Source organism: Rhincodon typus, chromosome 31 (genome assembly GCF_021869965.1).
Source record: "Rhincodon typus isolate 14 chromosome 31, sRhiTyp1.1, whole genome shotgun sequence".
Taxonomy (NCBI): Eukaryota; Metazoa; Chordata; class Chondrichthyes; order Orectolobiformes; family Rhincodontidae; genus Rhincodon; species Rhincodon typus.
In genome coordinates this window covers 12,967,099-12,990,713 of record NC_063362.1, presented here as the reverse complement: position 1 = coordinate 12,990,713, position 23,615 = coordinate 12,967,099, and the positions used below count along the sequence as shown (strand labels likewise).

The 23,615-nt window shown below is 40.8% G+C and overlaps 1 protein-coding gene across 4 annotated transcripts in view; it reads right to left on the bottom strand.

The window, feature by feature from the left end:
- The window catches only part of tp73 (tumor protein p73), a 235,353-nt gene that overhangs the window by 3,601 nt on the left and 208,137 nt on the right, over window positions 1-23,615 (bottom strand). For all 4 annotated transcript variants that reach the window (XM_048615017.1, XM_048615016.1, XM_048615018.1 and 1 more), the window contains 8 exons: window positions 18,514-18,629; window positions 9,640-9,749; window positions 8,504-8,646; window positions 7,816-7,904; window positions 5,208-5,332; window positions 4,215-4,360; window positions 1,667-1,823; window positions 801-894 (listed from right to left, as the gene is read on the bottom strand). In XM_048615017.1, the coding sequence (XP_048470974.1) occupies window positions 801-894; window positions 1,667-1,823; window positions 4,215-4,360; window positions 5,208-5,332; window positions 7,816-7,904; window positions 8,504-8,646; window positions 9,640-9,749; window positions 18,514-18,629 (980 nt within the window). The remainder of the gene's footprint in view (window positions 1-800; window positions 895-1,666; window positions 1,824-4,214; window positions 4,361-5,207; window positions 5,333-7,815; window positions 7,905-8,503; window positions 8,647-9,639; window positions 9,750-18,513; window positions 18,630-23,615) is intronic.

Sequence of the window (23,615 nt, the reverse complement as noted above, 5' to 3'; positions counted from 1 at the left end):
CAGCTCTACACCTTGTTATCTCAGATTCTCCAGCATCTGCAGTTCCTACTATCTCTCGCAAGCTATGTTTTGTTTGCTGGTCTCTGCTAAGTAGCAATTGTGGTGCCAAGAATGGGCCTCGGTGCCTGAGGGCCAGGGAAAGGAAAGAAACATCAGGTTGAATTCTGTTCCTGTTTTCAACCTAGTGTTCCCCTGTTAGACTGTGGACATGTTGATGTCAGGCAAGCATTGGATCAAATTAGACTGATGTGAAAAATGGTCATTCGGGAAAAGTACTGGGACTTAGTCACTGGTCACAGAACTGTATCCCAGCAACAGTAAACACCTTCATTGAAGGTGAGAAGGGGGAAAAGTGTACTTAAAAGAAAAATAATTTGATTAATAGGATGAAAGAATGGGGTCAAGCTTACATTAAGTGTAAAAAAAAAAGCATTTATTAACAAAAGGAATCATTGGTATAGCGTGTATGGGTGCATAAACACCTCATGCTTCAGTGTGGGTTTGTTTACAGACTTCCAAACAAATGAGTTCCTAATCCTATCTGGTTTTGGAGGAGGTTGTTCAAAGGACAGCCTAATGAAGGCTCCCCTCTCCCTTCTGATGGGAATTCCACATGTGCTATGTGCTTTCACCAAACTGGTATAGGCAACGTTAAGAACTCTGAGACATGGGGAATTCTGGGTTCAAACTGGCATGCCACCAAATTATGGGCCACAGTTCTGCATTACTTTTCAGGAAGGGAAAGAACCCAACTGTCATTATCTCTGCTCATAAACCACCTAAGTATTTGTAAACAGTACCTCCAAGGAAAGGTTCTGCAAGTGGTACATTGTCTGCAGCCCTTGTGAGGTGAAATATTCCAGACAGTTAGGACAGCCCAGACCTGTTAAAAAACTATGAAAGAAAATTCAATAAATACATAGAATGAGGCTGACTACAAAACAGTACAGGTTTACTGAGCTTGAATGGGCTGACCAGAAAACATTACAGGTTTATTAACCAGAAAATGCTACAGATTTATTGAACTGAATGCTAATATGGACATCTTGAGCAACAGCATCTACCCAACTATTATCTGGGTTTATTATTCTCACCAACCTAATCTACCCTTTTCTTTTCTGAAGGATGTGACTTGGACATTTCCAGAGCTGCCTGCCACCTTCTGATGCCTCTTTCTTCAAAAATGATTTTTATTCACTTTTGAGTCTAAACAGTGAATGTTGGCAGGTTTGATTTTGAGAGGAGTTTCCAAGACTGATCCTGTCCTCAAGCACCATCTGTAGTGCTCATTTTCCAGCAGGGATTGCTGAATTGTGAGGAGGAAGGGCCTGAGTAATTTCTATCTTTTCTGATCCAGGGCAACTGAAGGTAACTATGACACCACTACAATTACTCTGGCAGATATCAGCTAAAAGCAGAGATCGAAGAGCACACCATGAAGCCTTGCTGGCTCAGCTGCTTATAGGTTCACCATGACACATCACTGGGAAAGGTAAATCTGTTTAGCTGAGCCAAGAATTGAATAGCAAGTTAGTTACATCACTATATGAACCCAGGTGACTTCAAATTATATGATGTTAATTAATTGATATCTTTGTAGGAAAGAAATGCCCACAGCTAATCATCTGAAAGAGGGATATCTGGTGTAAAAGAGAAGATGGCTTACCTGACTAAAGCTGGGTCTGCAGTGTAGGGTGGGGGAGGAGTGCAGTGTGAAGTTGGCCCCATGCCTGCTGACTGTGAGGAATTTCCTCCATTCACATTACCATTAGTTGGTATATGATGATGGTGATGATGATGGTGGCTGTTCATTAGAGTTGGGCCTATAAAACAGAAAACACAATTTTAAAAGTTTGAAGGCAATATCCCTCTGTTTTAGAGATAGTAGGAACTGCAGATGCTGGAAAATCCGAGACAACAAGGTGCAGAGCTGGATGAACACAGCAGGCCAAGCAGCATCATAGGAGCAGGAAGGCTGACGTTTCAGGCCTAGACCCTTCATCGATGCTCATTTCTTCTAATCTCTGGACTTTTCATTGGTGTCTGATGAAATGTTTGCCATACTTGCTTCAATTTGTTAGCACAAAAGGTAATTTGTTGGGATGTAGAAAATGTTATTAATATTTTACAAAAATGCCTAAATATAGAGTCGTAGAAATGTACAGTGAGAAAACGGACAGTTTGGTCCAAGTTGTTCATACCAATCAGATAAATTAATCTCGTCCCATTTGCCAGCTTTTAGCCCATATCCCTCTAAACCCTTCCTATTCATATAGCCATTCAGATGCCTTTTAAATGTTGTAATTGTACCAGCCTCCAGCACCTCCTCTGGCAGCTCATTCCATACATGCACCACCCTCTGCACGGAAAAAGTTGTCCTGAGGCCCCTTTTAAATCTTTCCCCTCTCACCTTAAACCTATGCCCTCTAGTTTTAGACTCCCCTACCCTAGGGTAAAAACCTTGTCTATTCACCCTATCCATGCCCCTCTGTAAGATCACCTTTCAGTCTCTATCACTCCAGGGAAAATAGCCCCAGCCTATTTGGCCTCTCCCTATTGCTCAAACTCTCCAATCCTGGCAACATCCTTGTTAATCTTTTCTAAACACTTTCAAGTTTCACAATATCTTTCCTATAGCAGGGAGACCAGAATTGAAACATACTTGAACATACAGAACATACTTGAAAGGAAAAGAGAAGCCAGTATTCATATCTTGAGGTTATCTGAGCATGGACCTGCTGTTTCCTGAGATGTACTCTCCCTGAATGCTGCTCTATATTTGGAGCACTAATTTGAGGAATCACTCATACAACTATAAAATGTAAAATACATTGGATGTTGGAAGTCTGATGAATAGTCACCTTGACATGAAACGGTTTCTCCCCACAGATGCTATTTGACCTGCTCAACTGTTTCAGTGTTTTTGTTTATAGTTAAGGACTCACTTCTCCTGTGTATGAGAAACTCCATTGTGCACTGAATGGATCCTGAGAGGAACTTGAAAGATAGTGGTGTGGAGAAGGGAAGATAAACCATTGTTACAGATGGTTCTGATTATATTGACAAAAGTGGAACCCAAGAGAAGGGATGCCACTGAGCTCGACAGAGGAACAAATATGTCGCAGGAGAATGAAGTGATTGATCCTGTCAAGGCATATAGAAATTTTGAGGAAGACAAAGACATATAATCTACTATGGTCACAGTCATAGAAGATGGCTCTTGTGATTTTGATTAGCACCATGAAAGGGATAGAAACCTCACTGGAGAAATTCAACACAGAACTGTGAAAAAATGATTACAGACTTAGGTGATAAAATGAGAGGAAAGGGTACTTGCAGATGGCATGACAAGTTGCTAGGTCAATTAAGGATATTTTGATGAGAAGTTTGATGATGCTGTTTTGAAAGGACAGGGCTGCAGCAAAAGAAGAAGTAACACTGCTTGCAATGTTTGGATAGTGTAAGAACAGAAATGAAGTTGGGTAGTCAAGTATTGGTCTCATGGAGAAAGTAAACTAGGAAGTCATAAGGGAAGATAGGAGAGAAGAAAGATGTGAGATTAGGGAAAAAGGGAATGAGGAGCATCCCAGGTTTAAATTGGTGGGCAAGGTGAAGAGTGCAATGCAGCTAAATGGGCGGTCTTTCAATTTTAATGACCAAGAAATCCAATAACTTGTAGTAGGGTAAGGTGAATGGTTGAAGGAAAGAGAGAGCAAAGACAGAAATTCTGGGTTATCATTCCTCTCTAGGATGATTCTGAACTAATGGGCAATATTGGCAGAGGAAGATGAGGCCCTACAGTATTTGTTGAATGAGCCACATCTGGTAATGACTAGCTAAACCAATTAACACTAGACACATTCTAGTCTGTTATTCTTGGATCTGAAGGAGTGAAAATGGGGACTATATCAAAGGGAATGACTGACAAGGGAGAGAGTAAAATTTTTACAAGGGACAAAATCATTAAAAGTGGATGTGTCTCAATAAAATTAACAAAATGTGACCACAAATAGATAAATCAGAGAATATGTAGCTGGGGCTGATGTTCAGATTTTAAATTAAAGCATATTGTTGGGTAACATAGGGGTAAGCTCTAAGACTGAAGAGGGGAAATAGTCCACTCCCATGAAATGCTGATTCTTGAAGTCAATAAATGTGCACGTCCGCAAAGGCACTAAAGTCCTCAGGTATACTCATTGCCTGTGCTTAATTACCCATGTGTCCAAGGTTGGCTGAGGTACTTGGGCTGTGCTGGGAAGGCTGTCCCACCAGTTGGTTGACAGAAGGCAGTTTGTTCATCATGTTGGGTACCTTGCTTGTGGGTGGTATCACTGCCCCATAAGATGATGAAGCCTGCTGTCTGCTCAAAACAAAATAAAACTCATTTAGAATGATTTGCAAGTTTGGAAAGCAAGTTTATTCCACATGTTCAGATAATTAGAAACCTTCCTTCACTTGTTATGCTTGATAAAACTACATAGAACAATTGGATATGAAACTGAGCTACATGGAATGCAAAGGCCTCAGGTTCAGTCCTTCGGTTAAGACGAGCTAGTTTATTCTCAGCATCTATAACTAGAGAGAGAGACAGAGAGAGAGAAACCCAGTAATGCTGCCAATCCTGAAGGCTAAACATGATGCCTACTGGAAGCAAATATATGCAAATGTCAGGCGAGGACAGGATTAGACTTTGTTGCAATACCCCCCCAGCTGAACAGCCTGCTGACACTGTTTAAAAATGGATACCCAGGCAAGGCACTGCAAGGCTGTGAACGGTTGTAGAATCATAACTCAGCAAGACCCAGTGCTGTTTAAAAAGAATAAAGATCAGCTGCTGCACTGCACTGTCCTGCAACTGGCTAGATATACAGAATGCAAACATGTCTTTCTCTTATGTTTGATTGTTCCTGTGGTTCACTTTGGGTTTGGTTATTATGCAATTATTGATGAAAATGTGGGGGAGTGATCTTGTGAGTAAATAACTGAGTTTTTCACAACCCAGTGTCTTTTCGGTTTTGGCTGCGGAGGAAGCTAATGAGTAGTCTTGCCTCACAGCAGGAATGGGTTCTGTCACCTGAACATCAAATTTAGAGAGGAATCTGTCTGTTGCTGATGGGTGAAAAAAATGAAAAGGAACAGGATGGTCGCAGGAATTTTGAAAAGTACACAAGTAAAAACAAGTAAAAGGAATGAATGTAGGTACTAACTGGCGTTGTAGCAGTTGCTGTTGCTGCTGCCGGTATGAATCGATAAGTTGCTGAGGTACCAATTCCATCAGCTCCAGGCTCTCCTTGATCTTCATGAGGATTTCAAAATTTTCTCGTCCTCGTACCTGTGTACAATATTGAGACTATCACACTCATTTCTAATACTCTCAATCATTGGTGCCTATTTTTAATAAGTTTCTTTCCCCTTCTTTCTCCTTTGATTTTCTACTTTTAAAATCTTTCCCAAGCATTGTTCAGAAAGCATAGGCAGGTCAAATCAGATCTCACTGCATAACTGGAAACCAATAGATTGAAAAATAGTGAGATTATCCCCTTAACGGCCCAGGGCAAACTGTAGCACTCCAACTACTGCTAAAGATGAGGTCAACCAACTCAGTACACAGTTCAGGGAGTGACGCTTGGACATTTTTGGTTTATTTTTGCCGAAGCAACTAAGTGAACCTATTGGCATAACTCATGTCATTGAAAAGAAGCTGGAAGTGGATTGCTGGGTTTTGGAACCTATCACACTTTGATCCATTTTTAATATGGTTTGAAAAACTAAATGAAAACTGGACTTCTGCCAAGGTACAAAATATGAATTTTCACTATCAGGTACCAAGAACAAAAACCTAGCAAACAGTCACACTGAGACATATAGTATTCCCAAAATAGCGGGTATGTGATTTGCTCTAAATGCTTTTCCATGACTACATTATATCTCTGATTACCTAGTAACGGATATGGGTTCATTGCACAAATAATTTTTATACTGCTTCACTAATTGCCAGTTAACTTAACTCAATCCGTGAAGTTTTGAGGATAGAACATGAAACTGAGAAAATAGAAATACCAAATTGATACAATGGGGCTGATTTTTTGAGGCTGAAGGTGAGGCACATTGCTGCAGCAATGGACAATGAAGTTTGAAACAAAAACAGAAGTTGTGGGAGAAACTCAGCAGGTCTGGCAGCATCTGTGGGAAGAAATCAGAACAAGAAGGTTTATTCTGCAACAAATGCAAATTACACCTGACCTGAAAATGCTTGATGTTAACACAGGACACTCAAAATTGAAACCTGTATCTTTGCTCAAAGTTTAGTCTCAATTGTGATTCAGTGGGTGGTATTGCCTCTGACTCAGATGGTTGTGAATCCAAGTCTCATGACAGAAACTTGAGTATAAAATCTAAGCTAGCACTCCCAATATAGTACTAACAGAGTGTTGCACTGCACTGTTGAAGTTGTCGGTGCTCAGATGGGTTGTAAAATTGATATTCAGTCCTCTCAGGTGAACGTAAAAGATTGCAAAGCACAAATGAAAGAATAGGGGAGCTATGGTGGCCTGCCTCATATGCATCCCTTACTTTTCTAACTTTATCTCATCACGGAATGTGTGCAAAACAGTTGTAGATTTTCCTGTACCATAACGGTATCAACATTTCAAAAGTACTTCACTAACTGTGATGTGCTTTTGAATGTCCTGAAGGTATGAAAGGCATTCCATAATTACAAGTTGTTTTACTACTCATCTTTCACTTTGGTTAATATAAACATTCAGTAAAAAATACAGTTCTGTTAAAATTTTGGGGAATGGTTGCAGAAAGTGAACTGTTCCACTGTCCAGTGGTGACATTGCTATTTTGTAAAGAGGTGCCTTCTCTTCACCAATGTTCAAATGATTATTTATTTGTCCAGACTCTTTCTCTAAACTGTACTCTGAGGATCTATCTCTTTGAAAAACATTTTAGTAATGTGACTTCTCGTAAGTCAGTATTCAATTTCTTTATACTTTCTGAAGTGCCTGGAATGTTTTGAAGAAAGATTGTGAATTACAAAGCAAGATTCAATTCTTTTTCTTGGAAATTAGTTTGTTAACAGGATGCAGCATCACAGATATTTAATTCCTATCCTAGCTGATAGTCCTAATACGTTATTCCCAGGCCTTAATCAAAGCCCTGTGTATCTTTGACAACATAATCAATAAACCATTTGCAAAAGTATTGAGTAGATGAAATCTGTTTTGATCAATACAATCAAATGGAAAAGGAAACAAATGTAAAAGATTCATGTAATTTTGGTCTGGCTGGTGGAGGTGGACCGGTTAACTACAGAGAGGCTGGGTATTGGGAATTGGAATAACTGGCTAGACTTTAACTGATCCTAGTGATCAGTGTGAGGAAGTGCGCACATGTGGATATTGGGTGAGCACAGATATTTTCAATCAACCTGTTCGTTTGTGTTATGACGTATCTCTGAAACAGGTGGATCTTGAATCTGGGCCTTCTGGCTCAGAGGCAGGGACATTACCACTGCACCACAAGAGCTCATAAAATGACAGCTCATTTGGGAATTGGGTGAGAATAAGTTTGCATTAAATAGTCGACCAAGTACTCTTGCCTACATTCACACATGAAACCTAGATGAAGTACCTGGAGAGCATCCAATCCAATTCCGTAGGTTAAGCCCTGTTTCTTCAAACATCACTGACCTATTTAACTGTGAATGTATACTGTTGTTAGAAATGATAGAGAAGTAAGCATAGTGAGCTGTGGAGGCAACATTACATTGAATGCTTTGATGGCTAAAGAAAAGAAGCAAATACTCACAGGTACATAGAAAAATTCCTCGTCTCCATGCCTCCTCTTTTTGATACCCGCATTAGGCCCCTGAACTCCCTGTGGTGTCTGTTTGAAGGCTGAAACACAAAAGACAATAACATCTAGTCACTTTTCGTTGTCATTCCCTTGTGATGTGTTTAATAACCTTTCCTAAAATATTTCACTTTGAATCTCCTAAATTACTCCAGGCCAGATTGGGCAGCACACAGGCTGTTCTGCATTTATATTGAACAGAAGTTTCAACTTAAACTCCATATTTTTCTTACAGTAACTTTGAATTTTAATTGTGAATAAAATAAAAACAGTGGTTTGGGATTGTGTAGCCTTTGTGGACTTAACTAGAGGCATCATGCAGCTAGGGAATTGCCATCTATGCTGAATTGATGATATCAGGTGTGTCATTATATGCAGAGGCTGTGTGGCTAATGACTGTAAATAGAAACCTTTCAAGATAATCTGGACAGTGAGAAGTTTGACAGTGAGAACTAAGACCAAGTTGGTTTCTCAGCTTTTGAAAGACATAGCATGGAAGACCAAGACAGAGGATGCCATTCTGTCTAATCTAATTTTAATATTAATGACACCAATGGCAAACCACCCCCCACCCCCAAAACCCCCCCCCCCGCCACCAACATCGAACCCATCACCTGCCTGTGTTCAGACCCGCAAAACTTACTGCGTTTGTTACCATTTCCATTTTTTGCTGCACTCTCATTGATGGCTTGCTGCTCACGGTAATGGTCCTCATCTGCTTTCCGATCTCTTCCTGGGCAAGCACAGATTCGACCTTCAAATGACCGGCGTCCAAGAACCTGGCCACTGAAGGAGATGACAAGGGCATTCATTCGATGAGGGAACTGCATGAACCTCACCATGACCATCACCCAGTGAACCCTCTATTGTGGAAAAGCTTTCCAAGGCATTTCACACAGTGGAGAACTGGAGCAAATATTGTACTTTTGAGGGGGTCAGAAGAAGAAACTGAAAGCTCTGGCTGATGAAATGATTTAAGAAAGCTTTTAAACATGGGAAGGTAGATAGAAAGATTTTCGCAGGTTATTTCTCAGAAGGGGGAAAAGGTAGTTGAAGGTGCAATGAAGGAGAACGGCTGCACAGAGGTATGATTGAAAAACTGAAAGATCTAGGTCTACAGGGACTTGGATTGCATGAGGCCAAGCTCTGGAGTGATCTGTGGATAAAAGTTATATTTATGGTCCATTGGGAGACAGGGAACAGAAATGGTTCAGCAAGGATAAGAGAGAGAATACAGATTTGTATAATGGATGGAACAAGATCATCTAGAGTAACTTCTAAATGGGAATACAAAGGGGTGAATTTTCTGGAGGTGGCAAGGGTCCTACAGCTTCTGGCAAAAATGGGACATAACCCTGCTTTGGTAGGTAGCGGGACTTGACGGTATGACTGCATTTATTGGCAACTGGTAAGTGGCTCCTAGTGAGGACAGCAGTTTGTTGCTAAAATCAGACATCCAATTCAAAGGCTTGGGAGGTCCAACCACTGATAAAATGCCAACAGAGGTGAGAACAGGTCCTTAATTGGTCACTTAAGTGTCTCAATTGGGTTTTAGGCGCATGAACCATCTGCCACTTTTCTCGTCTTTGGCAAATGGAATGACAACAAAAAGTCAACAGGTAATTTGCAAGTCTTTTTGCCTCCAATCACATCCCTAGAGAGCTGCTGAAATTTAGCCATTTACTATGAATGTCAACTTTCCCTCTTGTGCCTTTTATGAATGACTTTGAAACTGAGCAACAATAACTGTAATACAACTCTTTAGAGATGGTTACTTACTCCCTTGTTTCCAAGGTGATGATGATGAGGATAGGTCTTCGATTCATTCCACCTACACAGCTACTGTTGCACATGAAATTGTAGAGAATTGTAGTGAACTCTGTTCCTACCTATCCAAAGCAGGCAGATCAGTCATTCAATAAATCAGTAACCAATAAACAAGTCAGTACATAACATTTTAGTATAAATCTGTGTCATAATAGTAATGCAATTGAAATTCAAAGACTCATTTCATACCTCCATTTCAACTATTTCTTACTAACCTCAAAGCTATGGATCTACTGTCTTCTTATCTCGTAAAAGCTTGATGATACTTAACAAATGCTTCTAAATTTAGCACAACTTCTTTTCTAAACATTATTGAGCTCCTTCACTATGGTGGTTCATTGGAATTTCTCCATTTAACACAGCTAAAGGACACTGCTGAAATACCAGTCTGCCTTTTCTTTTCAATGCTTGTCTGTGATCTACCCAAGATATGTTTTTATCGTTTGTTCAAGGGATGTGGGTGTTGCTGTCTAGGCTGGCATTTATTAGCCATCTCTAAATGCCCTGAAGATTATGTGAGCTGCTGCCTTGAACTGCTAAGTTCTTGAGTTGTTTGAACAGCCACTGTGTTGTTAGAAAGTGAGTTCCAGGATTTTGATCCAGCAACAATATAGAAGTACTGATACAGTTCCAAGTCAGGATGGTATGTATTAGAGGGGACCTTGCAGACAGTGGGTGTTCCCATGCATTTGCTGTTCTAGTCCAGGTAGGTGGCAGAGGTTGTCAGTTTGGAAGATGCGATCTAAAAACCCTTGGCGAATCTTGCAGATGGTATACACTGTCGCCACTGTGCATCGGTGTGAAGGGAATGAATGTTGAAGGTTGGTGGATTGGGTGACACTCAAACAGGCAAGGTCATTGATGAAGTGGCTGAAGATGATTGGGCTTAGGACACAGCCCTGAGGAACTCCTGCAGTGATGTACTTGGGCTCAGTTGTTTGACCTCCAAGAAACAAACCCATCTTCTTCTGTGCTGGGTATGACTCCCTCTGACTCTCATTGACTCCAGTTTTCTTAAGGTTCCTTGATGCTGTACTTGGTTGAATGCTGCCTTGATGTCAAGGGCAGTTACTGTCAGCTCACCTCTGGAATTCAGCTCTTTTACTCATGTTTGGACCACACCTTTAAGGACATGGGGACCCTAGTGGACCTGGCAGAAGTGAAACTGAGCTTAAGTGAACAGGTTATTCCTTTGCAATTGCCACTAGATAGCATTTTTGATGCTCCTGTTCATTACTTTGCTGATGATCAAAAGTAGATTGATAGGGCAATAATTATCTGAATTAGGTCCGTATGTGGCAGCAGTTTCCAAGAGTAGAAACAAATGTGTCAACATGCCAATCGGCATCTGTGGAAAGTCCCAACAACTGCATAGCCATGCGGCTCAGAAAGGATGTTGATACCTGGGTAGTTTTCCACATTGTCAGGTAGATGTTACTATTGTAGTTGTACTGGAACAGCATGGCTAGGGTGCAACTAATTCTGGAGCACAAGTCTTCAGTAGCATTATGGAATTTTGCCAAGATCCCCAATCTTTCCTTTATCCAGTGTATTCAGCCATTTTTCAGTTTCATGTGGAGTGAATAGCCTTGGTCAAAGACTGGCATCTATGATGCTGGTGTTTCAGGAGGAGGCCGAGATGGATAATCTACTCAGCACTTCTGGCTGAAGTGGATCAAATACTTTTGCACTGAAGTACTGGTCTCCTCCATAACTGAGGGTGCGGATATTTGTAGAGTTACCACTATCTGTAAGTTGTTTAATGATCCACCACTATTCACAACTGGATAATGCAAGGCTGCAGAGCTTAGGTCTTATCTGTTAATTGTTGGATCACTTAGCCATGTCTGTTGCATGATGCTTCTGCTGTCTGACATGCAAGTAGTCCTTTGTTCATATTTTGAGTTGAGCAACCCTTTGACTGGACTCGAAATGCTAACTCTGTTTTCCTCTCTACAGTCCTGCTAAGTTTCTCCTGTTTTATTTCAGATTTACAGCATCCACAGTTTTTTGTTTTTATATTAGTCCTGTTTTGTATCTTCTCCAGGTTGACAACTCATTTTTAGGTATGCTTGGTGCTGCTCCTGGCATTTCCTTCTGTACTCTTTACTGAACCAGAGCTGATCTCCCAAGCTGATGGTAATTTTAGAGTGGGGGACATATTGGGCCATAAGGTTACATATAAACATAGAAGATAGGAGCAAGAGTAGGCCATTTGACCCCTCAAGTTTGCTCCACCATTCAATATGATCATGGCTAATCATTGAGCTCCATGCCTTCATTGTGCCTTTCCCCTTTATCTCTTGATCCTGTCAGCCACAGAATTATAACAATCTCATTCTTGAAAATGTTTTGGCCTCAACTACTTTCTGTGGCAGTGAATTCCACAGGCTCACCACTCTCTGGATGAATAAATTTCTCATCATCTCAGTCTGAAAAGATTTATCCCTTATCCTTAAACTATGACCCCCTGGTTCTGGACTCCCCTACTATTGGGACATCCTTCCAACCAAAACTGCACACAGAATTCCAGGTGTGGCCTCACCAATGCCCTGAATAATTGCAGTAAGACATCCTTGTTTGTGCACTTGAATCTTCTTGCTATGACGGCCAATTTGTCTTCTTTTCTGCCTGCTGCATCTGCCTGCTTACTTTTGGCGAGTGATGCATGAGGACACCCAGGTCTCATTGAATATTCCCCTCTCTCAATTTACAGCCATTCAAGTAGTAATCTGCTTTCCTATTTTCAGGATCAAAGTGGATAACCTCACACTTATCCACATTATACTGAACTGCCTACTCACTCAGCCTGTCCAAACCATATTGCAACATTTCTGCATCCTCCTTACAGCTTACCCTTCCGTCCAGCTTTATGTCATTTCCAAATTTGGAGCTATTACGTTCAGTTACCTCATCTAAATCATTACCATATATTGTGAACAGCTGGGGTCCTAGTATCGATCCTTGCAGTACCCCACTAGTCACTGCCTGCCATTCAGAAAAATCCTACTGTTTGTTTCCTGTCTGCGAGCTAATTTCTTATCCACCTCAATACATCACCCAATATCCCATAAGCTTTAGTTTCACACATTGTGGGAGTTTGTCGAAAGCCTTCTGAAAGTTTAAATAAATCACACCCACTGAATGAGCCAGGACAGCTGATCAATGTTTCAGTAGGAGAGCATTTTGGTGACCATAACTCCATAAGATTTCGAGTTGTCTTGGACAAGGACAAAGAGTGGCCCTTGGGTGAGGGTGCTTAATTGGGCAACAGCCAATTACATCCAAATTAGACAGGAATTGGGGAAAGTGGATTGGGAGCAGTTATTGGAGGGCAAATCTATGTCAGGCCTGTGGGAGGCTTTGAAAGACCAGTTGATTAAAATACAGGACATGCAAGTTCCTGCAAAACTGAAGGATAAGAATGGGAGGATTCAGGAACCATAGATGACTAGGGAAATTGTAAGCTTAGCCAAAAGGAAAAAGGAAGTATATGATTGGTCTAGGCAGCTACAAACTGACGAAGCCCTTGAAGAGTATAGAGAAATTAGGAAGGAACTTAAACACGGAATTAGGAATGCTAAAATGTCTTTAGTAAACAGGGTCAAGGAGAATCCCAAGGCTTTTTATGCATACTGTATATTAGAAGAAAAAGGGTAGTGAGGGAAAGAGTAGGCCCACTCAAGGACAAAGGAGGGAAGTTATGCATGGCACCACAGGAAGTGGGAAAGATCCTTAATGAGTACTTTGTATCGGTATTTACCTAGGAGAGGGACATGAGTGATATTGAGGTCAGGGATGAGTGGGTGAATACTCTAGAAAATATCATTATATTGGAGGAGGAAGTTCTGGGTATCCTAAATTGTATTAAGGTAGACAAGTCCCCAGGGCCAGATGGGATCTATCCCAGGTTTCTTCAGGAGGCTAGGGAAGAAATAGCTGGAGCATTAGCAGGTATCTTCATATCCTCGTTGACCACAGTGACATTCTAGAGGACTGGAGATTAGCCAATGTTGTTCCCTAGTTTAAGAAAGGAAGCAGGGATACTCCAGGAAATTGTAGGCAGTTGAACCAGACGCCTGTGGAGGGGAAGCTCTTGGAGGAGGTACCAAGGGACAAGATATATACACATTTGGAAGAAAATGGACTAGATAGTGACAGGCAGCGTGTTTTTTTACTGGGAAAGTCATGTCTCACCAACTTGATTGATTGAATTTTTTGAAGCAGTCACGAAGATAATTGATGAGGGAAGGGCTGTGAATGTAGTTTATATGGACTTTAGTAAGGCATTTGTTAAATTCCCACATGGCAGATTGGTACAAAAACAATCACATGAGATTCAGGGTGGGCTGGCTAGATGGATACAAAACTGGCATGGTCATAGAAGACAGAGGGTAGTGATGGAAGGGTGTTTTTCAGAATGGAGACCGGTAACTAGTGGTGTTCCACAGGGATCAGTCTTAGGTCCTCTGTTTGTAGTATATATAGATGATCTGGAGAATTTGGATGGTCTGATTAGTAAGTTTGTAGATGACACGAAGATTGGTGGAGTTGCTGATAGTGCCGATGATTATGAAAGGATAAAACAGGATATGGATAGATTGGCGACTTGGGCACAGAAATGGCAGATGCAGTTTAATCCAGACAAATGCGAGGTGATGTATTTTGGAGGATCAAATTTAGGTGTAAATTATACTGTAAATGGCAGAACCCTTAGGAACATTAACATACAGATGGATCTGGGCATGCAGGTCCACAGTTCCCTAAAAGTGGCAACACAGCTGGCCAAGATAATTAAGAAGGCAAATGGTATGCTTGCCATTGTCGGCCAGGGCATGGGGTGCAAGAGTTGGCAAACCATGTTGCAGCTATATAAAACCCTTGTTAGGCTGCATTTGGAGTAATGTGTGCAGTTTTGGTCACCACACTATCAGAAGGACACGGAAGCTTTGGAGAGAGTGCAGAGAAGGTTCACCAGGATGTTGCCCAGATACAAAGACATTAGCTATGAGAAAAGATTAAAAAGACAAGGATTGTTTTCACTGGAAAGATGGCGGCTGAGAGGAAGCCCGATAGAGATCCACAAAATTATGAGACGCATTGATAGGGTGGGTAGTCGGAGGCTTTTTCCAAGGGTTCAAATTTCAATTACAAGTACAACAGGTTCAAGGTGAGAGGGGGACGGTTTAAGGGAGATGTGTGAGGGAAGTTTTTCATGCAGAGAGTAGTAGGAGCCTGGAACGCACTGCCAGAACAGGTGGTGGAAGCAGGCACATTGGCGACATTCAAGAGGCATCTGGATGGTTACATGAGTAGGGAGGGAATAGGCCACAGGCCGAATAAGGGGAGAAGTTTAGTTAGGGCATGATGATCAGCATAGTCTTGGAGAGCTGAAGGGTCTGTTCCTGTGCTGTACTTCTCTTTTGTTCACTGCCTTCCCTAATCAACTGTATGATTTAAATCCTCAAAGAATTCCAGTAGATTTGTCAGGCATGATTTCGCTTTTGTAAATCCATGCTCACTGTGTCAGATTCTACCAGTGTTTTCTAAGTACTTTGTTATAAATTCCTTGATAATGGTCGCTAGCATCTTCCCCACTATTGACATCAGACTCAATGGTCTATAATCCCTCTTTTCAAATAGTGGGATTACATTAGCTTTCTTGCAATCTGTAGGAACTGTTCCAGAATTCAAAGAATCTTGGAACATGACCACCAATGCATCCACTATTTCTACTGCCATCCCCTTAAGCACTCTGCAATGTAGATAATCAGCCCCTGGAGGTTTAACAGCCTTCAATCTCATTAATTTCTCCAACATCATTTCTCTACTAATATAGGCTTCAGTTCCTCCCTCTCATTAAACCCTGCATTTTTCATCCTTTCTGGCACATTATTCGTGTACTCCTTTGAGAAGACAGAAGCAAAGAATGAATTTAGCTTGTCAATCATTTCATTGTCCTTAATTATAAATTCTCCTGTTTTTGACTGTAAGGGACCTACATTAGATTTCACCAATTTTTTTTTCGAATACCTATAGAAACTTTTACAGTCAGTTCTTATGTTCCCTGCAAATTTACTCTCATAATCTATTTTCTCATTCTTAATCAATTCCTTGGTTCACCTTTGCTGACTTTTAAATTGTTCCCAATCCTCAGGTCCATTGTTTTTGCTTGCCAATTTGTATGCTGCTTTTTTGCATCTAATATTCTCTCTAACTTCCCTTATAAGCCATGGTTTGGCCACTGTTCTCTTGTGCTCCTGCTGATGGCTCCCAGCACCTCATGGATGTCCAATGTTGAATTATTACTTCTGTTCCAAGTCTGTCTTTATTTAGCAAGGGTGTCTGCAATGTGAATACATGACTTTGTACGAACAAAGACTTTGCAGTGGTCACTTTTACATACTGTCATGGTCAGCTGCATCCAAAAGAAATACACTGGTAAGGATGAGGTCAAGTAGATCTTTCTCTCTTGTTGATTCCCCACCACCTGCTTCAGATCCAGTCTAGCAGCTATATACTTTAGGACTCAGACAGCTTCATCTGTATTGGTGCTACTTAGCCACTTTAGTCTACTTAGCCACTCTAGCCGGAGTAGATCATTGGTCTTGCCACCATCGTTACTTCTCCCGAGTTCTGTTCAACATGGAATAGTTCTGATTAAACAGCCGAAAGGGTGCAATAGGTAGTCATCAGCAGGAGATTTCCTTGGCCAATTTTGATCCGATGCTATGAGAGTTCATGGGGTTTAATGTTCAGAAATTCTAGGGCAATTCCTTCACAACTATATCCTTCACAACATATCACTGCAATGACATAGCTGATGGGTCTAGTGTATGCATAAGAAAGGACATACTCTGTGATGCTGTTTTCAGAATTTGTTGTCCTTACTACCTTATATTCTAAACTGACAGTTTTGATTCAGTGTTAAATTTTGTACATTACACACTGTGATATATACTAAGCACATTATTACATAAAAGAACAATCAGAATTTACCTGGTACTGCAATATTTCTTATAGTTTTAATCTTTGTTCTCTCCAGCTTGTTTAACCTTTACCAACAATTCAGTGATGGCAGAATAATTGGGCCCTTAGTTTCCAGCAAAAAACATTCCATACCTTACACTAGGTGTCAGTATAACCTCAGGAGTCTGTTGTTTGTGGGACTTCCTTGTTCAAAACATAATTTTTTTGATTCAGGATCCAGAATTTTGCTTAAGGTAGTTTTCATCATCTCAAACATTGTAATTTCTACAATAACATATGTTGTCGTGATTTCTGACAATGCACTGGAGGAGTGGTGGTGTGGTAGTAATCCAGAGTCCCATACTAATGTTCTGAGGATATAGGTTTGGATCCACCATAGCAGATTATGAAATTTTAATTCAACAGAAATCTGGAATTACAAAATAACCTAATGTGACCATTGTTTCACTGTCTTAATATCCATCTGGTTCACTAATGCCCTTTAGATAAGGAAATCTGCCGTCCTTACTTGGTCTTGCCTACATATGACAACAATGTGGCCAACTTCTAATTGCCATCTGTAATGGCCTAGCAAGCCACTTTGTTATATCAAACTGTTACTAAGTCTAAGGAAAGGAATAAAACTGGATGGACCACATGGCAACAAACCAAACACCAGAAATGACAGGTTAAACAAAGCATTTGGCTGTGCAAGTTCTCCTTATGAATATGTGTGAGAATTGATAGAGCTGTCTCACACTGTACTCTAGCATTACTGACATAGTCATGACCTGGGAAACCTGAACATTGATTGTGGACACCATGAAGTTTGACCTGTAGGCGACTCCAGACCTGTAGCAATGTGTAGACTCGTAACTGCCTTCTGGGCAATTTAGGGATTGGACAATGAATGCTGGCCTAGCCTGCAACATCCACATCCAATGAATAAATAAAAAAAAATCAAACTGCATCAGGTCAAACATGGTCAGAAAGTAACTGATTACCACCTAATAACTCTAATTGGCTAATGAATCATTTCTCCTTTTTGTTCAACACTACTTGGAGGAAGCAGTGAGCATGCAGGGGCATAGAATGCATAATGGATGGGGGACTTCATGTCCATCATCAAGAATGACTTGGTAGCACCACTGCTGAATGATTTGGCCATGTCCTAAAGCAATTAGTTGCCAGATTGGGTCCATATCAAGTGGTGAGGGAACCAGCAGATACATTTGTCCATAATGCTGTCTAAGCTAGTGACCCCCACATCCCGTGAATGGATAAGAATTGTTCAAGTTTTAACTGCAAAGAAAATCTAGCTGGAGAGTATAACTAACTGATGAGTCTGATCCACATGCATCATCTATTTGAATGATTCTTCACGCTTTTCTCTCTTTTCATGTTACACGGAGATACCACAATGCTGGTTGTTCACTTTCATAACAGTCACCAATTTTGAATTTGACAGGCAGTTTTATAGCTGGATGCCCTTACTGCTGAAAACCTTCCTCATTTAGCCAGGCTGGGGACTAGCACTAATACACACTGATTTGCCTCTACCAGTGCTAGGATTTTTTTTGGGGTGGCCAACAAGCCCTGGGGTGGGTCTCGAACTCTGAGGCTTCAAACCTTCTGTTTCCTATTTCAATTCTTGAAAATATTATAAAAGACACTTATGGTCTTGCTCCTAATTCATGGGTCCTATTGCACAATGATTTTTGGATGAGCCAAACCTCTATATTTGTTCACATTTCACAGAAAAATATCTTCCTTCCTGACTAGATCAAGGACATTTCAATCTAATCTACCTTGCTTGGAAATAAAAGCAAAAATTAAAGACAAATGTTTGCAAAGTACCTGTGGAGGCTCAAATGGCACCAAGACGCTCTGCCGTCCTGTGACAGCATCATCAATGTATTGAGCAAGGTTGTTTCCTTCCACCCTGATCAGGTGACTCGCTGGAGCGGACTGGCCTGGAAGGACGGCAGTGACACACAGGCTATAAAATGCGACCAAGACAGAACTGAATAATGACGGTCCAATGAGGATTCACCCAGAAGGAAGCATACAGACCCAACAGTGAAATAACATTCAGAGATAGTAGGAACTGCCGATGTTAGCGAATCTGAGATAATGAGTGAAATCTGGTTATCTAGTGAAATAACATTTTCCATTTGTCTAACTTACTCCATTTTATTATTTATTTGGAATAAGATGTGAATAAATGAGAGTCATGAAGATCTGAATGAAATATAGCGCACCAACTCAGGCTGGCGTTCAGAAGACAGATCTCTGAGGCAGGATTACAGGCTTCATTCAATTCACTAACAACCTTGCTTTCCTCTTCCAACTTCTTCTCTTCTCTCCTCATGTTAGCAAAGATCAATAAATGTCATCCTACTTTCATCAATCTCACTCAAGCAGTCAAACTGCATACATATATTATGTACAATAATATTATCTATGCAATTTGAGATTGCTGATAAGTTATTCAGCTGTGGAGATGCATCATAATTGAATGTGAACCTTAGCCCAAGCCTAATCCTGGCCTCATCCAGAAGCAGTTAGTGACAAGTAATCCGGAAGGGGAAATTGGCCCACTTTTTCTCATCATTAATCTAGAGGCATAAAGGTAATTTGCAGTGCTTCCTGTCACTGTCATAGTTGACATCTGCACATGCATTAAAAAGAGCCAGCGGTCTTCTTCATCTATGGCACACCAGACTGTAAACAAATTGGCATTCCAAGATATTTATCTAAACAGGGGATTAGAACGGGATGATCAATTTTTACCTATGTTTGGAAATTTCATTGCATTTGAGAAGGGGTGGAGAAGATGGATCATAACTGCATTGTCTGGCAAGGCAAGGTAAAGAATTAGGAGCCGATAAGTTTAGAGATAACACTGCTGCCAACAGAGTTTGCTGAGCTTAGTAAATAGCTGTAGTACAAATGAGCTGATTTATTTTATTTCTACCAAAGCTGTTTAATAGACTCATCACAATCTAACTGGCAGGAGTAACCCAGACTACAGTTGCAACAAGGCCTTACCTGCAGGTAGTTAATAAGTGGGCATGATAAATTTTCATTTGGCAGATATAAAACTGATTGAAAATTTGCTACTGAGCTCGATTGCAGAAGGCAAATTATTCTTCAATGCAAGTTTGGCAATGTTCCTGACAACAAACAATTTACACATAAATTGGCTAATTTTGCCAGTTTGTTCACTGGTCCTCATTTGTAAAACTGCTGGGTGTCAACATAATTGAACTTGGAAAAATTGGCATTTATACCATATCTACTGATAAAGATAAAAACATGAAGACACTTTGGCATACTAAACCCTGCATGCACAGAGTATATACATTGAATTACGATTTCAGCTGTGGTGCTGGCGTCAGCTGCTGAGAAAACACCCACTTATTTCCCAACAGGTTAGAAGGAAAGTCAGAGGAAGAGCCAGTCCCAGACTGCATTGCTGAGCAATTGTTTTTGATTAGGTGAGGGAGTATATTGCTGTCTGCTTTTTCAGCAGAGGATGGACAGGGAAATACATATGATGCTGGGGAGGAAAATATCAATTCCCCCTGTTATTGCTTATGCATTCTGTTCTCTTTTCTACGAAGTTGTTTTTATTTTTGAGTTCTTTCATTGAAGGATTCTCCTCCTGAACCTCTCCCCTCATAAGGTATGGTGACTATCAGATTAAACCACCACCTGTCTAATGAGGGAGCTGCCCTCTGGTGTGGTAGGACAATGGCAACATTGCTTTATAATTTAATACAGCAACAAAGAATATGGACGGTGAAAGATAAATTTCATTTTCATCATGGTTTAAAGTGGGGGCGGGGTGCACTTTTGCACATTAAGTATGCAAATTACATCACGTGAAGAAATGGAAGTTGCAAGTACAAAAGAACTTTGCAGTGTGGACATGTACAGCATCATTTGTAACATGTGAAGAAGGGTGGAGGGAGCTGGGGTTAGTGATTGGCAATACAGTGTAGGTGGAATTGTTTACAGGCACCATGATTCCAGCCCATCCTCACAGGGAGACTTTCAGACTGGAAAATGCATGATAAAATAAACAACCAATTTAAAATGAATGAGTTGTTTCTCTGCAAGGATATTGATACTCCTATTCCTCAGAACAGACAGTCCCTGTTTTTAAGCTAACTTCAGTCTAAGGCAAGTTTATTCAGTTTATTATTAATACAGTGAATAATTTTTGCTTCTTCAGATCCCACCTTGAGTGAGAAACGAGGGTATATCCCCAGTACTGTCATGAGCACTAGAGACTGTTGCAAAAGCTTTGCATAAGCCATGCCTGGAATGCACTGTGGGAAGTGCCACTAATTCCATAATGTGGGGGTAGATTTGTAGCCACTAGCATACCTGTTACAGGGAGTAACTATACAAAGTTCATTGCAACAAATCTTTCTGACAGCACGGAATAGGCTACCACTTACCAGAACATTCAACCAATGGTTCTTACCCCCCTTACAATCTTTCAGTCATTTTTAATTTTCTAATAGAGACAACATGAATGGAAAAATAAATTGTCTGGTGCGCCAATGTGCAAGTGTGGAATACTACTAAAGGAGAATAAAGTCAGCAGTTCTGTACTTCCACAGTGAGCTGTGCTTGAAGGGACCACATGTCAGAGAATTAGCTACCGTAGGGTAATGTTGATCCTCAGATCTGTGATCTCTTTGGGTTTGACTCTCCAAAGGGGGAGAGGTATAATCAATGTGGAATGATGGTTCAATGCTTTCAGGACAGGAAAGAGCTGGAAAACCAAACAGATAAACTTTCTCAAGTCAAGCTACCTAAAACCAGAATTTTTTTTGTTTTATGTTTTCACATTGTAAAGAGGTGATGAGGGAACTGAAGGAAGACATGAAAAGTCTTATTAAATCCAATACATGAGAAATGAATGAATCACAGGAGTGACATGGTCAGTAATCTAAAATCATAGATGTTTACAACACAAAAGGAAGCCATTCAGCCCATTGTTTCCTCAATGGTCTACCAAGATCTGACTACACTAATCCTATTTTCCAGCTTTTGGACAATAGCCCTGCAGACGATGGCAACACAAGTGAATATCTAAATACTGCTTAAATATTGCTAAAGTTTTAGATTCAGCCACCCTTTCGAGCAATGAGTTCCAGATTCCCACAACCCTCTGTGTAAAAAAAATCTCCTCAATTCTCCTCTTTACCTCCTACCTCTTTCCTTAAATCTATGCCTCCTGGTTATTGACCCCCTCTACTAATGGAAAAGAGCCTTCCTATCCATCCAATCAATGCCTCTCATAATTATACACCTCAATATAGCCCTCTCTCGACCTTTGCTGCTCCAAGGAAAACAACCCCAACCTATCCAAACTTTCCAGAAAATTACAGGCCAGTCAGCCTAATCTCGGTGGTGGAATAGTTATGAGAAAGAATTCTGAGGGACAGAATATACTTGCACTTGGAAAGACAGGAATTTATCAGGGATAGTCAGCACAGATTTGTTAAGGGAAGGTTGTGTTTGACAAACTTTATCAAATTTTTTGAGGAGGTAACCTGAACTGTTGATGATGGCAATGAATTTGATATGGTCTTTATGCACTTTAGCAAGGCAGTCAGTCCAGGCAGCATCTGGTTAATCATCTGTGCACCCTCTCTAGTGGAATGAATTCCTTCCTGTAAGGTGGTGATCAGAACTGCACGTGGTACTCCAGATTGGATAGGCCGGGGTTGTTGTCCTTGAAAGAGGACCTGATCAAGGTGGATAAGATTATGGCCTAATCAACATTTTAAAAAGATCCAACATTACCTCTTTGTACTTGTATTCTGTGCTTCAACTAATAACGACAAGTATTTCACATGCCCTCTTCACCACTACCTACTTACTCAGCCAACTTCGGGGATCTGCTCCCCCTGATCTTTGGTAATTCCCAGGGTTCTATCAGTCATAGTGTAATCACTTACTTTGTTAGCTCTCCCAAAGTGCAGTATATTAAGCTTTCCCAGGCTAAATTCCTTTTGCCACTGCTCTGTCCACATGACCAGTCTGTTGATATCCTCCCGCAGTTTATAGCTATCCTCCTCACTATTTACTATCCAACCAGTTTTCATGTCATCTGCAAACTTCTTGATCATCCCCCCCTACACATAAGTCCAAATTATTAATGTAAACCACAACCAGCAAAGGCTTCATCACTGAGCCCATTGGAACCCCACTTAGGCCCATCGAGTCTGCACCAACATAACTACCACTAAAAGTGCACTGATGTCAATTTCCTGCACTTATCCCATATCCTTGAATGTAATGATATTTGAAGTACTCATCCAAATATTTTTTAAAGGTTGTAGAGTTTCCAGCTTCCACAACCTTTCCTGGCAGTGCATTCCAGATTTCCACTATCCGCTGAGTAAAAATGTTTTTCCCAAATCCCCTCTAAATCTCCCACCCCTTACTCTAAAACTATGCCCTTTTGTGACTGACGCATCAACCATGGGGAACAGCTGCAGTCGATTCACCCTGCCCGTATCCCTCATAATCTTATATACCTCAATCATGGCCCCCTTCAGTCTTTGCTACTCTATAGAAAACAATCCAAGCCCATCTAGTCTCTCTCCTTTTAGCTCAATTTCTCCATCCCAGGCAACAACCTCCTTTGTACACCCTCTAGTGCTACCACATCCTTCCTGTTGTGGTTACCAGAATTGCAGTTGTGGCCCGACTAATGCTCTGTATGACTGCAACATTGACTCAGAAACAAAAACAGAAATTGCTGGAAAAGCTCAGCAGGTCTGGCAGCATCTGTGGAGAGAAATCAAAGTTGATGTTTCGAGTTGAGTGATCCTTCTACCTTCTGAGGAAGGGTCACTTGACCCGAAACATTAACTCTGATTTCTTTCCACAGATGCTGCCAGACCTGCTGAGCTTTTCCAGCAATTTCTGTT